This window comes from Dermacentor albipictus, chromosome 1 (genome assembly GCF_038994185.2).
Source record: "Dermacentor albipictus isolate Rhodes 1998 colony chromosome 1, USDA_Dalb.pri_finalv2, whole genome shotgun sequence".
In the NCBI taxonomy this organism is placed as follows: Eukaryota; Metazoa; Arthropoda; class Arachnida; order Ixodida; family Ixodidae; genus Dermacentor; species Dermacentor albipictus.
The window spans coordinates 274,605,473-274,622,122 of NC_091821.1; the positions used below are offsets into that span (position 1 = coordinate 274,605,473).

Below are 16,650 nucleotides of genomic sequence, written 5' to 3' on the forward strand. Positions count from 1 at the left end.
AGTACCCCAATGCCAAAGTGCTCCACCACTTTCCTAAGCCTATCAATACCTTCTTTCTTTTGCATTTTCTTTTATTTGAGACTACAGTACACATAAACAAATATATTAAACAACATTAACTTCACCACGACTTTAGGAAGTACTCTAGTTCTGATTATGCTAAGAGCATTGCAATTTGCCTGCATGTGCAACTAGTACCAACATTTGTAACTTGTTGCTATTTCGCGGAGCGAGTAGAGCTGATGCTACAGTGAAAGCTTGTTAATTCGAACTTCAATAATTCGAATTTATGGATAATTCGAACTGTACGATTTGGTCCGGCCAAGCTCCGCAGAAGTCTATGTATAAAAAAGTCCATTAATTCGAACGCGAGAAGGTTCCCTCACGGATAATTCGAACTACGCTCACCTGGCACACGGCCAGAGAAAAGCGCCTACTGCCTACACACAAGGCTGTATTGCCTCCGAAACGGAGAGAACGGCGAGAGAAGGCAAAATCGGAAAAAAATCTAACCGACGCGGGGTCAGCCAGAAGGCAGTGGCGGCTGCCGCCTCTCCGTTCTACGTAAAGTCCAAGACTTCTTGCCCGTTGCGAATCTCGGAGGCTTTGCAAATCTTGTACAGCTGCTAATGTTGTACGGAGATGGCACGGCAAGCGCCAAAACACAGCGAATCAAGTACATCGCAGCTGCGCTTGCAATCAAGAACCAATGAATCAGGGCCTTCGCCACCTTCACATGTTCAGCGTCTTTGTCTCGGCAGTCTTCATCGGTTGTGCGCCTCTGTTTTCAGCTTAGGAGGTATCGGCCGTCGCGAATCATTGTGATAGTGTTAAGCCTCGGCTAACGTTCGTTTCGGTGGACATCGGTGGTATGGCACAGTCGGACCCAGAGCTTCGACTTGAAAATGGCGTGTGCCCGCGGCACACGCCATCACTTTCTGACACGCCAAATTTCTGACATGCCCTACTGCTTCCAAATCGCAGTGTACTGTTGCTCTCCTTCACTTTCGTTAGTTCGAACTTTCGTTAATTCGAACTGAAGCGGCTTCCCCTTGCGGTTCGAATTAACGAGCTTTTACTGTACTGCTTTTCATCACACAATGATTAAAAACAATGCAATGCACATGTTTAACAGCTAAAATTTATTGGGTCTGCTTAGCACGAATCCGTGCAAAGCGCTACACTGCGCCAACCATGTCACGAACACTCTGACCCATCAGGGTACACTTCTTTTTCAACATTACAGGATAATATAAAATACAAACTAAAACATTCAAACCAACATTGCATACCAACAGCCAGCAAGGGCCTGTAGGTGCTCCAGTTGCCAAATGTCACTGGTGGGCACATACGACTCAGGTGCGGTCCAGGAGCCAGGGCCTCTAGGAGTCCAGTAGTTAAAAGGCGCAAGGTGCCAGTGTTGCTGCCTTTCATCATTGAGGTCAATTTTGCAGTCTGCTCAACTACTGAAACCTGCAAGTCGTGTTTCTTTTTTAGCAGAGCATGCAAGCACTATGTAAATAAAAACACTATGTGCAATGCACACATATGCACACAAACGTACTCATAAACATGTGCAAACAAACTTACACACAACATACATGCATGTGGTCACAACATTGTGTTGCACCTGATGCAATAACTGCCAGCTGCATATACAAAAATTATCAGGACAAAAGGCCACGTCAAGTACAGTCTACTCCACAATAACTAGCTAGACAGCTAATGTAACACTACCACCTACCTGCTTGTGGTATTGAATTACATGTGAATTGAAATTCAACACATTTAAATATCTACACATTTGCAAGGCATTGTACAGCCCACTCTAGCAAACATGCCAAATCCTGTTTCTGTTTGCTATTTCATCAGAAAGAGGCGAGCACTTTTTGAGCGAGATCTGTTTGTTGTGCTTTTTGGAAAGTGCAACAATCTGCAATGTAACAACGTACCACAATTTATGCACAGAACACAGCAAGAAAGAGAACAAAGGAAAAGTTTCTGGCTACAGCCAAAAGCTTAAAGGGTGGCTAGAAGTGTGAAGAGTGTGAAGCAGCGTGAGCTCAGCAGCGCAATGCCATAGCCACTAAGCTTCTGCAGTAGCATGCTCTTCTACAGAGTTTGCTGGTTTTAATGTGCCATGTCCTGAGCTATTCCAGCAACAAAAAAGTTTAAATAAACAAGCATAAAAATCAGCGATGGTGTTAATTATTGTATGTTAACTGTAGGAAGCCGGGAAGAAGACAACACAAGAGAATCTTCCTAACCATGTTTCTTGACAAATTAGACTTTTTGCTGATGATTGCATGATATACTGAAAGATAAATAAATCAGGTGACACAATGCTGCACCAAGCTGACCTTAACTACGTCCAAGCATGGTGTCCTGAATGGCCAATGAAACTAAACGTGAATAAATGTAATGAGAGTACGTCTTAACAGTAACACTCCTGCCTGTTAGTTCATATAGATACCTTGGCGTTGATATCTCCTACACCTTGGCATGGCAAATACACACTTTTGTGGCTAACAATGCTATGCAAGATAGGTTTCCTGCGCCAAAACTTTTCGCTAGCACCTGTTTCCTTAAAGCTACAGCTTTTACAAAACAAGTGTCAGGTCCAAACTTGAATATGCAGCTTGTATTTGGCACCCTCACTCTGCCTTGCTTGCCTCCTCTCTTGAAGCTATCCAGAACTGAGCCACTTGTTTCAACCTAACTATTTACACTTGCAACGCTAGTGTACCTGTGATGAAAACTCATCTTCACTTCCATGACCTGGCAGTATGAAGAAAAATAGCATGACTCGTCTTATTTCACAAGATACATTACACCCATTATCACCTTAAGTACACATTGCTCGCTGCTTCTCATTACATTTCAGACTGCACTGACCACAACTTCAACGTTCACGCCACCAGTTCACATAAAATCTGCATGCATTTCTTCATATCAAGAACAGTGACCACCTGGAACAATTTCCCCACCTCCACTGCCAGCAACCTAGATGCATTATCATTCAAAAGTGCGATCACTATGTTTTGTACCGAATCCCACTCTTCTCTGTAATGCCCTATGTGGAATAGAGAGCTAATAAATAAATAAATAAATAAATAAATAAATAAATAAATAAATAAATAAATAAATAAATAAATAAATAAAAACAAACGAATAAATAAATGAATGAATGAATAAATAAATAAATAAATAAATGGAGTTCCCTTATGCACCCTGAAAGAAAATGGAGTATCATGTTCTGCCTGCTCAACATAAATATCTTAGCACCACTCCTGGAACACAAAAGAGTGTTTCTGCAGACTAACAGCTGGTTCATTGAAGCTCAGTGTAACAATATATACCTGCAATTGAAGTTTACCGGTACGTGCACTGGTGGATACACAGGGGCATGTTCACAGAATTTATCAAAGCGGCAGCTCATCCTTCATGATAGATATATTGCAGCTAAAGAGATATGTATGGTGGTGTTGCTAACACAGACATGCCCCCTTTTCTTGATATATGAGGGTTGTCCCATAAGTCTTCAGCTCAACACAGAAAATGTTTGTGCACAGTGTGCTAGGATCATTGCAGAAAAAAAAAGAAAGGAAAGGAAAGGGAGGAGTAAGTTGAACTCCAGAGAGTTCCTCCTTCATTTTAAAGAAAAGGTGAAAGTCTGATGGGGTATGATCTTGCAAGTACACCAGGCATTGAAGCAAAGAAAAGCCACAGGAATGGATGGCAGTCGCCACCAGAGAGCTCCCTTCTGCTAAAAACACACTGTGCTGTGTCACGGCAACGATATGGATGAATGCAATTCCTACAAAATTCAATAACTACACGTGATTTTACATCCTCCAGCTCACTTTAATTGCATGCGTCGTCACCTACTGATGCCCACCGAAATCAATGTGTACATCTCACATACGCAACTTTATTGAGATAGCAATTATCTGGACATTCCAAGCACATTTCTGCCGTTGGTGTCGCTGTTGCCGTGAGGTTCTGTATAAAGTCCAAAGGCAATAAAATTGTCGCCGTGCATGGTATGCTGTATGTGCGAGCACATGCTTTGGGGGGAGAGTAGGGAAGGGGGGGGGGGGGGCACATTTTACTCTGGGTGGTCCAAGCAGCCGGGTGCGCCGGGCCGGGCCACTATGTCTTGCAAGCCATCTGCGATGGGTACAGTCCGGACTGTGCTAGCATGTTTTCACTGCTTAGTTCACATTGATGCGAGCAGCAGCACGAAGGTAGAGTTGCTCACTGCTGCCGCACTTCCTCACTGTAGCATTCTGACAGCAAGTTTCTGCAGCCAAACATATGTTTATGTTTGCTTGTACAAGCGTAACACCATGCTTGTTAATTTAGTTAGTATGCCTATGTTTACAAGTTTATACGGCTGATAAAACTACTATCCTTACTTCGTATAATTGTCCACTAATTTGACATCACAAATGACACTTTGCCTTTCAGGCAGAACTGTGACTTCTTCTGCCACATAACTTTTGAAATGCACATCTACCATGGAAAAAGTTGTGGACTGATAAATTGCAGCGCCAAGTGTTTGGTCAACTGAAGGGACCTCATTTAAAAGTAACATATGGCTAAAAACAACAGCAACTTCCTTCTGGTTGAAGCTGATAACTTTTTGGACAACTCTTGTAGTAGGTTTCCAACTCTCCATGCGTGCATGTTTTGTTTGCTCTTTCATAAAATATTATTCTAAAACTGTAAGCAAAGGCCATCATTTCAATGCATTTAGAATTAGCTCTGAAGGAGTAGTGTGCTTATAACATGAAGGCAGCTTCGTAGACTAAATTTGGCAATAGTGTTTTGCTCCTGTGATTCATGCTACATGTGTGCTGATAAAGTGTTCCTCATCCATGCACCAGTGTGCTAAGAGCAATGTGTGAATTGAGAGCTGGCCATCCCAAAGGTCAACAAATGTCTGCTGGGAAATTCCAGTGTGTGAAAAACATGTGGCACAGAAAGAAAGCTATCTGAGATGAAAAGAAGCTGAAGATCAGGAGGCCAAAGCCCTGCACGAATGCACAGCAACCTCTACCAGTAATTCACTGGTGTAATTATATCTTGAAAATCAGGCTGTGTGCTCAGGGGCACACAGCCTTGTGTGAAACAATGGGTGATATCACGTTCTATACGGCTTTGAGCGCATTAATTAAGTGATTGGATGACTAAATTGCTATAACTTTAAAGGTGCCATTATCTGATCTAAAAAAAAAAAAGAATTAAGGCATAAAAGGGAAAGCTTGCTCGCAATTAACACCTGTAAATGTTGAGTGTGCATCAGCAAGTGTTGTGGTAATAGGTGCCACAGATTAGCACACACTATTTCAGAGCAGTGAGTCCCACTGACATATAAATATTGGTGAGTGCCGCCTGCAGAAAATCAGTCGCCCTAAAGACAACTGCTGTGAGGATGTGTGTTAAAAACAGCAGTAAATTAGAAAAAGGCAGATGTAGTGAACCTTCCACCTTCTTGGAACACAAAAATTTGTACTATGGTCTAAATAAACAAAGCTTTATGGAAGAATGCTTGCAATATGCACAGCTGGCTGACAAGTGATGTAAGGTTCGCATTGATTGCGTGATTGGTGGCTGTTGAGTGTACAATAAGTACTGTTATTGAGTGTTAACATTAATAAAATACTTGTACTGACCAAAAGCATGCACACAAGAAAGCATTGCATAATGAGAATATAACTTTGCCCTTGCATGTGCAACTAGACACTACAGGCAGCAACAGTTTCTCTGATGGCAACGCAAATGTGATGGGAATCCCAGTTAGGTTGCGTGGGAGTTCCTTGCTCCCTGCGGAGAACTACTCCGTGACGGAAAAAGAGTGCTTAGCGATTGTGTTTGCACTGAGGAGATTTGACGTCTATTTAGACGGCACGAAATTCGTCGTGCAGACGGATCACAGCGCGCTCAGCTGGCTCATGAGGCTTCGCGAACCTGCGGGTCGGCTGGCACGTTGGGCACTTCTAATACAGCACTACGACATTTCGGTGCAGTACCGAAAGGGGATCACGAACGTCGTTGCAGACGCGCTTTCGCGTGCGCCGCTTCCCCACCCGGCTGATGCCGGAGGCGAGTGGCGAAAGACGAAAGTTGCCGACACGCCCGCCTGTGCGAGCGGTGAAGTGGCCGAGGAAGAGAGGGAGGCCGTCTTCGGGTCCCCACCTATAGAGGAGACTGCGGTAAAAGAGGTTTTCGGCGTTGTACAGCCGGGCGGTGACAAGAGTTCTCCATCAGTGGGGGAAATAGCTGTAAATGAGCCAAAGGGGAGCGTTGTGAATAGATCGCCTGGCACTGGTGGTAACTTAACTGTTCATGACTATGCCTTTAATGAACACGATGTTCACCGCGCATGATGTTCTCGCACGGGTGCAGAAGGAGTTAGCCGCGTACCACGACACCGGAGAACGAGGCCTTTGCAGTATCTCCAAAAGGAAGTAATAGAACCGGCTCTCACTCTGGAGGGACCGCGATTATTTTCAGCCGAGAAGAGCTCCTAAAGGCTCAGCAGGAGGATTCAGTTTGCAAGGAAATTTCTGGTAGAGTAGCGGAAACGGAGCGCCATAACGTTGCTGGTTGTGCAACGAGCGCAGAAGTACCCGGGCCAGCTTTTATTGCTGGTACTTCCGAAGATTCCTACCTGCTGGACCACGATGGACTCGTGCTTAGATATATCGCTACCGAGGACGAATCTATTAACCCGTTTAAGGTGGTGATACCGAAAAGTCTGAGGCGCGCACTTTTGCACTACGCTCATGATGAACCGCTGGCTGGACACCTCAGTGGCTCTAAGGTCTTTGCAAGACTCAGCCACACTGTCACCTGGCCCGGTATGAAGTGCGACGTTTTACGTTATTGCCGGACTTGTCACGTCTGTCAGACGGTGAAATCTTGCGGTGGCCGTCCGCCGGGTTTAATGAAGCCGATTGACAGTCAGCGGCCTTGGCAGTTTGCTGCCTGCGACTTAATTGGGCCTTTTCCAAGGAGTAAGCAGGGCTTTCAGCATCTTTTGGTAGTGGTCGATCACTTTACAAAGTGGGTGGAGCTATTTCCGCTCCGCAAGGTGACGGCTCGGGCAGTGTTGGATAAGCTAATGGAAGTTTTCACACGCTTTATATTTCCGGAGCGTTTGATTACTTACAATGCGTCTTACTTCACTTCTCGGGTGTTTCGTGAGACGTGTACATCCCTTCAGATCGAGCATCGCCTCACATCGCCCTACCACCCCCAGGCCAACCTCACGGAACGCTTTAATCGTACTGTGAAGTCGATGCTCACGACCTTTGCCAGGAGCCAGAAGGATTGGGCAGACCACGTGAATGAACTCGCGTTCACCATCCGGACGGCGCAAAACCGCTCAACAAGTTTCTCCCCCGTTTTCCTCATTTTTGGCCGTGAACTGGCGAATCCGCTAACCATTGTTATGCAGCGCCGAGCAGGGGTTGAGAATGCGCCAGGGGACCTTTCCTCGTACGCAGCGCAGCTTCGCTCCCGGCTTGCCCGCGCTTTCTCTAGAGCAAGGGACAGCTTGGGAGCCGCCCGAGCCCAGCAGAAGGCTCAGTATGACAAGAGTCATCGCGACGTCTGCTTTCAGGTCGGTGACTTGGTGCTTAAACGCAACCACGCTCTTAGTGACGCCAGCAAAGGGTTTTCCGTAGCGTTGGCTCCTAAATGGCTGGGGCCTTACCGAGTGGAGAAACGACTTTCGCCACTTGTGTATGAGCTGACGGATCCTCAGACGGGAAGAACCAGGGGCCGCGTTCACATTGCCGACTTGAAAGCCTACCATTGCAGGCCAGTCGAGCCGGAGCCCAGCGATCTTGGGTGTTCCGGGGAACAGAGCAGGTCCGGTGTTTCCGACCGCTTTCGGTTGTCGCATCGATACCCCCACAGGCGACGACCACCATTGTGAATTCGCCCTCGCGTTGCCAGACCTTTCTGGTAAAAGAAACGCGTTACTCTTGCTTTCTGCCTCTGCGAGCGAGTGCTTTTCTCTCGGGATTTCCCGCATAGAGGCCAGCGCGCCATGGTTCCAGCCTGCCCTAACTAGATGTCAAAAAGTTTGCCCGTTTGTTCAGTGCTTGTATTTCTTCTTGTTTGAATAATAGGTTTAGTCTTCCTCGTGTGCATAGCCTTGTTTTCAAAGTGCCCCGCTTCTTACCCCGCATCGTCATTGTACGTAGCTGTAGAGGGGCGCTTGGTGCACTCATTCTTTTGTTGTCTCGTCTTTGGGACTCGCCGCATAAGTGTTCGGAAAGCGGGGGCGTACGACCACGGGAGCGTCAGATGAGGGGGAGGTTTGAGACATTGGACGCCTCAGACATTTGTGTTGCTTGCGCCCGAATCCGTTGCAAGCCCTAAGGGCACGTGTCACGGGTGCGCGTGCAAAAGGGGACGAAAACCACGTCCAGCTGGCTTCGCGACCCTCCATCCTGTGCCCCCCCATCTCTGCTCGCTTCTTCTTGGAAACGATTGGTGTCAGCATTTACTACTCCTGCTGGCACTGCTGCTGCCGGTGCCCGGAACTGTCTTCCCGCAGTCATTCTCTCTCGACAGTCGCCTTCGTCGGTAGCTTGGAGTTGCAGTGCACTTGCACTCAAGATGGACAAGCCGTCTGCCCTTGTCGCCCCTTCGAGCCGCCGCCGCAGCCGACGCCGGCGCTGGGTTGCACAGCCAGGCGCTCCAGCCGCAAGGATACTCCTTGCTCCAACGACTGTCCCGCCTGCCACAGCTACGGAGACCAGTCCGAAAACACGGAGTGTGGCCACCTGGACGTGCCAGGAGGGTGTATCGGCACCCCTCTGGTACGTGTCGGTGAAGGCATGGCCCGCGCAGCGCAGAGTGGAGAGGTGCCAGCACCCCATGCCCTATCCTTTTAAGGGGCACACGCTCACTCTAACGGACGCAGCCGCGGACGGCGCCCGCTTGCCCCTCCCTGCTGGCGCTGCTACCTGCGGGAAGTGCGGGACCCTTGTTATTCACCATAGCCACTACACCGGCCGGATGCACCCGGAGGAGAGGGGGAAGAGTGCGGCGGGAGATCCCCCGGTGCCTTTTGGCGCGGCGACGGCGCTGACAGACGGCGAGCTGGCCCAATTGTGCCGGCAGAGGATGCGGGGGGACCCCGGATTCGCAGCGCTCGTTCGGCAGGGAGCTCCAGACGGTGAAGAGGCGGCCCACAGAGAGCGACGGGTTATTCCGCCGAAACAAACAAATCTGAACATGGTGGCCGCTGACCAAGTGCCCGTGATGGGCTTGGAATGAGACGTTCGGAACTGAGCGCTGAGGCTCCGGGGACGTCTTGCCGTTTTATTTTGTAGGTGGGGTTCTTTCACTTTTTGTTTATGTTTATTTGTGAGTGTGTGTCTCTGTGCGTGTGTGTGTATGTTTCTGTGTTCGTGTAGCAGACAGTACGTTTATTCTGGGGGTATTCTGGGGGTATTCTGGAGCAGTGTGTTGTACAGTTTTCCCTTTGAGTTATATGGTTGTACGCGATTTTCACTGGGTTTGCTGTTCGTGTTAAATATCTATGCTATTAGTGTATCTGCCCTGATTATATCGTTCTCATTTCTTTAATATGTGTTTAAGGGCTGGAACGGAGGCAGGTGGTTAGCCGTCCTTGCAATATCTAATGCTGGCTGATACAGGGGACTTTTCCTTTGTGTTACACGCCGCCGGCTTATTTCTCAGCTGGTAGGGACATTTAAGGGGAGAGGGATGTGGGAGTTCCTTCGGTCTACCGGGGCGCAGTCGTTGCTGTGCCTAAGGCTCCGGACTTATTCACCATTGCGAGGAAAACCTCTCCCAAATGCCCGCCCCTCGACTGCGCGCCGTTTTTCCCGGGCGCCGCGGCTGCGTCCCTGCGATTGGGTCGTGGGGCGTGACGTAGGGAAGAAGCCCCAACTGGGGACGATCGCCGTGCGCGGGGGAGTCGTGCTGCGACAGGGACGAGCGCTGGTCACGAGAGGCAAGCTGCAAGGTACTTGAGCGACCAGCTATTTGTGTCCCCAACGCCCCGGCCTGGGGATGTTCACGTGCTTTGTCAGCTTGCGTAAGTGTGACTTGCTGAGTGGCTTTGCGTTCCGCCCTTGCGGTAGTCGCAGGTGCTCAGTGCATTACATTTTGCGTGTCCGAACCGTCGCAGACCATTGTCGGTGACGGGAAGCGCTAGGTAGCGTTTGCGAACGCATTTCGGCCCGCGCGCGTAAACCATTGTTCGACGCGGCGTGTAACCCGCCTTCCTCGCCATCGGGAAATGCGGGCGCCGAGTGTACTCCGTGTGTTTGGATGCGGTCTGGTACATGTTGGCCATTTGTGATCAATAAACACCTTAACTGTCCTGTACGCCGTGTGTTCCTGGGAGAGCGCCCATGCGTACGGCCAGAGCCGGTCAGGTCTTTCGGCTCGGTGCTCGAACCTGCGGTGGGTCTATCACCGTGCGCCGTCGTGCCGCGTCGTGAGGCTCCACTTCTCGGGGGCCACTTGGCGACGCCGTGCGCGGAGACGTACTGTGAGCCCACAGTTGGCACAGCTGGTTTTGACACCTTAAACTTTTAGTCACCCTAGCCTTTCTACTGCGCATGTACTTTTCGTCAAATATGCCAAATGTGATGCTCTTAAAGGGCCCCTGAAATGCTTCAGTCAAATTTTGTAGACACGTAGGGTACAGCTAAAGTAAACCATTCGCACCACAATTTGTGTGAAGCATCTCATATTGTCACAGCCTAGTAGGAGACGGCAAAGTCGGTGTCGAGGACGTGTAAAAGCACTTTATCAGCGCAGTCAACGCGACGTTGTTGTCGTCTCTGTTTTTTCTACTCGCGCGCTACTTCAGCGTCGTTTTCATCGCCTGGCACGTACCCGTGGTGACCATAGAGGATGTGGCATTTGCCCCTCCTTTGAAAAAAAGGCATCGTCCTGATGCACCAACATCCTAAGGCTGTGCACAGACGGTGCAAAGTTGAGGTCATGAGGAAAAGTATGGCTTCATACGAAGCATGTGCACAACCTCGGGCAAATGCCGCCGGCGTTTGGAGCAGTTATGGCTGTGGGGGACCACTTCATAATTCACATCGCTGATGCGGTGCAGAACTGTATACGGGCTATTAGATTCGTCGGACGATCCTACCGCTGAAAACCAGATGTAGGAGTTGTCGGGCTATCTCGCCGCTGCCACCATTTGAAGGAGTTGAAGGTCGTAAAGAGGAACTTGGTGAACAGGATTTATTTACTTATTAAGCATTTTAAGCAAGATACATTGGAAATCTAGCGCAACTCCCATATGGAGCCCACAAGACTAACATACAGCAAACAGCTTACGAGCACACCGCTCACTACTACACTTCGAGCATGACGACGAGCACTCAGCTCCCGATGACGAGCACACTCTAGCAGCCAGCAAACGCTGCTTATAAGCTCACCGCTCGACGTCATAGTTCGACGTCATCATTCGATGTCACCGTTCGAAGTCCCTGTAGATGGAGTCCCAGTGGACGGAAACGTTCGTCCAGTCATTGTAAACTAGCCGCCCCCCGCAGGACGGCCCAACGTTACTAGACTAGCTTCAGATTTAAAACTCGGCGCCGTTGCGCGGAACCGCCACCCGCCCGCGCCTTCGTGGCGGTGCAGTCGCGCCCGGCTTCACTTCCTCACTAGCCGGCTACGTGGGCGGGCCGGACTAAGTACACGGTGCAGCGTTGGTGTATTTATTCTGTGGTTCGTTGTTGACAGCGAATTTCAGCAAGCATGTCATCCGTGGAACTGTAGCCTCCGCTGAGTTTCTTAAGAGTATCAGCAGACGATGCTGGCGTGCTGCGTACCTGGCTGCATAGGCCGCTACCGGAACGATGTCGACAGTTCGGCGCATCACTTTTCCTGAGCTCCCAGCAGTGCGACGCTTCGCTCGGCGTGAAACAGAGCGATTCCTCGTGCCGAATGGGAACTTTCTGCGAAATCCACGGCACGCGCTCGTGCCACTGCTCCTGCGTTCGTTGTCGTCTTCGACGGCTGGCTGCATGGCCGTTCATCTTTCCAGCTTAGAATTTCACTTCACTTCTGTCGTCATAATGGGGAGACCGCGTTTACGGGGGTATGAGCCATTGCTTAAAGGAGTATGAAGGAAGGAAGGAAATCAACTTTATTCAGGTCTGCAGGCCACGAGAGCTTTGGGCTTTCCTGGAGTGGGCGTCTCCCACGACGGAAACGGGAGGTTGAGTTTCCTGGTGGCGTCGTGGACCTGCTGGAAGGCCCAGAGTTGGGGAGCGAGTTCTTCGCTCCGGATTGCTTTTTCAAACTTGCGCTTGTCTGGTTCGGACGGAGTTTATGTGAGCTTGCGAGCACGGCCAGAGTAAATGATATACGTTAAGGGATGTATCGCAATTGGTGCAATAAGACTTGTAGAGCTCAGGCATGTAATGGTGTACTTTAAAGAACCCTCGGCATTAACCTAGTGATAAACACAGGGGCCGCACGTTTCAGCTTCGCTGATTAAGCATCTTCACGGAATGAAAAATCCACTTTTTTTGTTTGTGTGTACAAAGACCGACCTCATCTTTTTTTGTAGCGCTTCTTTGGCGTGGTGAGAAGCTTCGGTGGGGATGAAGATCATCCTACAATCATGCACTTTGGCCAGATATTCAGGCTCGTGAGCCTAAACTGCGCGAAATGTTAAGACGACAGGAAAAAACACACGGTCTTTAGAAACGCAGCTTCTGCGCTTCGCTGTATGCATTTCTTCCTTTCGTGCAGTTTACCCTTCTTTCAGTATTAACGAACTGGCGCGATAAATCTTATTGCTGTAGGAGGATACCGCTTACCGCTTGTGCAACAAGACTTGTAGAGCTCAGGCATGTAATGGTATACCTTAAAGAACCCTTGGCATTAACCTAGTGATAAACACGGGGGCCGCACGTTTCAGCTTCGCTGATTAAGCATCTTCACGGAATGAAAAATCCACTTTTTTTTGTTTGAGTGTAGAAAGACCGACCTCATCTTTTTTTGTAGTGCTTCTTTGGCGTGGTGAGAAGCTTCGGTGGGGATGAAGATCATCCTACAATCACGCACTTTGGCCAGATATTCAGGCTCATGAGCCTAAACTGCGTGAAACGTTAAGACGACAGGAAGAAACACACGGCCTTTAGAAACGCAGCTTCTGCGCTTCGCTGTATGCGTTTCTTCCTTTCAGGCAGTTTACCCTTCTTTCAGTATTAACGAACTGGCGCGATAAATCTTATTGCTGTAGGAGGATACCGCTTTCTCATGTTATCACTATTTCGGACAAGGAAGAGCGCCAGCGAGCGTGAAACACGCGCAAACTGCCCATGCGCACGAGCTCAAGGCTGTGACGAGGCGTCTGCAGTGGAGCCCGATGGAACAGCGCTGCCCTCTGGCGGCTGTCAAAGAAGTGGTGACAGCGGCTGTAAGCGCGCGGGCGGGGAGTTTTACAACTGAAGCTAGTCTAGTAACGTTGGGACGGCCCACACACACAAAGGCTCACACGTTCGAGCCCACACACACAAAGGCTCACACGTTCGAGTGTCCGGAGCCGACGTCAGAGGGCTTCGTGGAACTCTGCTCCGACCCCGGTGGCGCTGCCAAGTACCACATTCCTGAGCTGACCGCGCCCTGTGGCTGCCGGTCATCCGCAGTTCTCTGAAGGGCGCCCCGTCTGGTGGGCTTGGAAAACGTGCAGCGGGCTGAAAGCTGGCACGTTGCCACCCCGTACGGCCATTCCTAACAGCTCCTCCATGGACCGGAAAATCTCGCCTGGCCAGTGCTGGCAACCGCTGGGCAGGAAGAGAATGGCTGGCGAGCAAGATGACGGCTTTGCTCTCTGCAACCCCTGCGTACTTGGAATGCCTTCAACCATCTTACAACAACTGGCACAGAAGAGTCGACCCGGCAACACAATACCGCTCAGCGTTCAAACGCCCGAAATTAGCTGCTAACCCACCAGGCCTCCTATTACAATTTCCATGCAAGTCACTCAACTGGAAATCCCAAATTTTGCCCCAAAATTTCGTGCCGCCAAAGCGAGCGTTCATGTTTCTCCTGAGTTCGACCAAACCCGACCGTCGTGCTGCACAAGAGCAAAGGTTTACGCAGAACTAAACTGCAGGCTCTCAAACACCAATACCCGAACATGACTTAAGCAGCCTAACTTCGCGAACAGCCTGTTCTTACCCTATCGCAGTGGCGTACTTATCTCCCGTACTGTCGCCACTGAACCGTGTGGCCAACTCCACAGGTACGTAAATACAATCGCGCTAGCTTTGTGATCCCTATTCCAAACGCACACTTGCGACGCTTACTCACATTTGTTCCTTCAATCCACACAGGACACGTTCCTTAAACAACCAAACTTGCATATCTTACGCAACACAAAGGAACCTTCGAACAAATGTGTCTTTTACTAACTAGCTCTACGCACGCGTACTAGAGAAGTCAGAATACGGCTGCCCTCGACACACACGAGCAACCCAGTCATAAGCCTTCTGCTTCCTTCCATCCGCACAGGACACGCGCTAATCGACCTAAGAACGCTTAGTGCAAATCACGCACTCACTGAAAATCTACGCGCTTAACCTTATAAAAGAAAAAAACACATAAAACAAACAAAGGTTAACTAATACACAAGCGCGCTACGATAGGCCTCTCATCGATAACCTTGACACTCAGGTTACTTACACAAAAAAGAAAGCCTATCTACTTAATGAACACCTCGCGATACTACATGTTTACAAAAACGTGTCTTTCAACTCTCGGAGCTTCTCAAACTAAAACACAAACAAAGCTCATACTTTTACCTAGTGAAAGAAACCTAAATCGCAAAATTATCCGAGTGCTCAAAAATAAAACAAAACACTTCATTTCTACGGAAGCACTCTTGGCCTCCCTTTCCAAACGCTTACGCCTGACTCATACTTTGAGCCGTACCCGAGGTGGTCGCGGTTCGAAAGCTACTCTGGCTACCAAGGAACAACAAAAGGGCTGACTCACTATCAGCTCCCCCGAGACGTTACAGTCCCCTGCCAATTTGTGTCCTGGCGCCCCGCTTTCAGCATGACCTCGATTGACCGCGTCGCTACTCTCCACCTGGTCTCGTCTTGCCACCTTGCGTTTCTTGGTACTGCACGCTGAGCTTCGAAGAGAACGACGGAACGACGAGGAATTTAACTGCCCCATGCCCTTTGTCCGCGTCCGTGCAGAACATGCTTCTCGGTCCCACTTTGACTGGTGGCTCGAATGTTTAGGATGCGTCAACATCGTAAGTGACGACCGCACCTGTCTTTTTTCCGCGCCCTGCCCTTCTGGGTCTCTCGCCGTCTTTGGCGGCGCTACATTAGTCACCGCATTCCTATCTTTTCGGCGCTTCTTTCTGCGGCGCTTTCTCTTTGACTTCTCCTTCATGCCATCATCTCGTGCCTCGTGCTGGCCGTTACACATCTCATTGGCCCGGATCGGTCTCTTACCTGCACAGTCTGATTGATTTTCATTTAAATCAACATTCTCTCTGCCTCGACTGGCGGACAGCTCAACCGACTCTGGCACAATGCAGCAGGCTTTACTCGAGTTATGCAACTCGCACTCTTGCGAACTGCCCTCTACTGCATTGCCCAGCTCACGCTGTGTATCGACACACAGCCCGTCGGTCTCGATCGCTGTCTCACGCGCACAGTCCAAATGATTCCTAATTAAATCATCCCTCTCTAGGCTACGTAGACTGGCGGAGAGCCGCACTGATCTCTGGACAATGCAGTTGTTCTCTCGTGAACTACGGAGCTCGCCATCCCGAGAACTACTCTCAACTGCATCGTCCAGCTGGCACATTACTTCTGCACGCAGATCTGACTCGACATGGGTGCTTGCGTCTGTCAAGTCAACAGTACCCTGTACCTCGCTAATGACCTCGATACCATGAGATGTGACGCACACACGCGGTAACTGTGCCAATTTGTTCGCAGCTGGCCTAGCTGTCTCTACAGTCCTCTGTTGGCACAGCACCTCGTCGCTCTCACTCTGGCCTTTAACGGCCTCTGTTGCCACTAAGGCTTCGTTAGCTGCTAGCACTTCGAGTTCACCTATGAACGTGCTGCTACTCTTACAGGTACTACTACTTTCCTCGGCTTTTGACGAAAATCTGCAATCTACTTCCTCACACTTTCGCTGCGTCCAGCCTACAGATTTCTCAAGCCGCTGTTGACTTCCTGCGTTTAGCTGCTGCAAATCCTGTATCTGTTTCTTTACTGCTGCAATTTCTTTTTCAACCTCCTGCCGTTTCTGCTCCCGCTCTTGGCGTTCTTGCCTAATTGCTTCCTGTTCCCGTTTTTTGTTTAGAATTCGGTTACACATTTGTTCTATGAATTTCGAATGATTACTTTCTAGAATTGCCTTACGAATTTCTGCTTCCGTCAAGTCCTCCTCTACGTCTACCTCGATCTCCTCACACAACCACAACAGGTCAGCTCTCGTCAAACACATTAGGACCATGGTCGCTACTTTAAGCTTTGGCTCTGCTGTCACAAAATACTTGCTGCGATACCCACGCAAATCAGAATACAAGTAAAAGATCCCCAGCGAATCAAATCCAAAAACACAGAGAAATTGAAGCCTGGT

The 16,650-nt window shown here is 49.3% G+C and overlaps 1 protein-coding gene across 2 annotated transcripts in view; it reads right to left on the reverse strand.

Annotated features, from left to right (window-relative positions):
* Positions 1 to 16,650, reverse strand: part of LOC135908775 (WD repeat-containing protein 11-like) — a 318,419-nt gene that overhangs the window by 188,161 nt on the left and 113,608 nt on the right. For both annotated transcript variants that reach the window (XM_065440614.1, XM_065440615.1), the window contains exon 10: positions 1,293 to 1,473. In XM_065440614.1, coding sequence (XP_065296686.1) covers positions 1,293 to 1,473 — 181 coding nt within the window. The remainder of the gene's footprint in view (positions 1 to 1,292; positions 1,474 to 16,650) is intronic.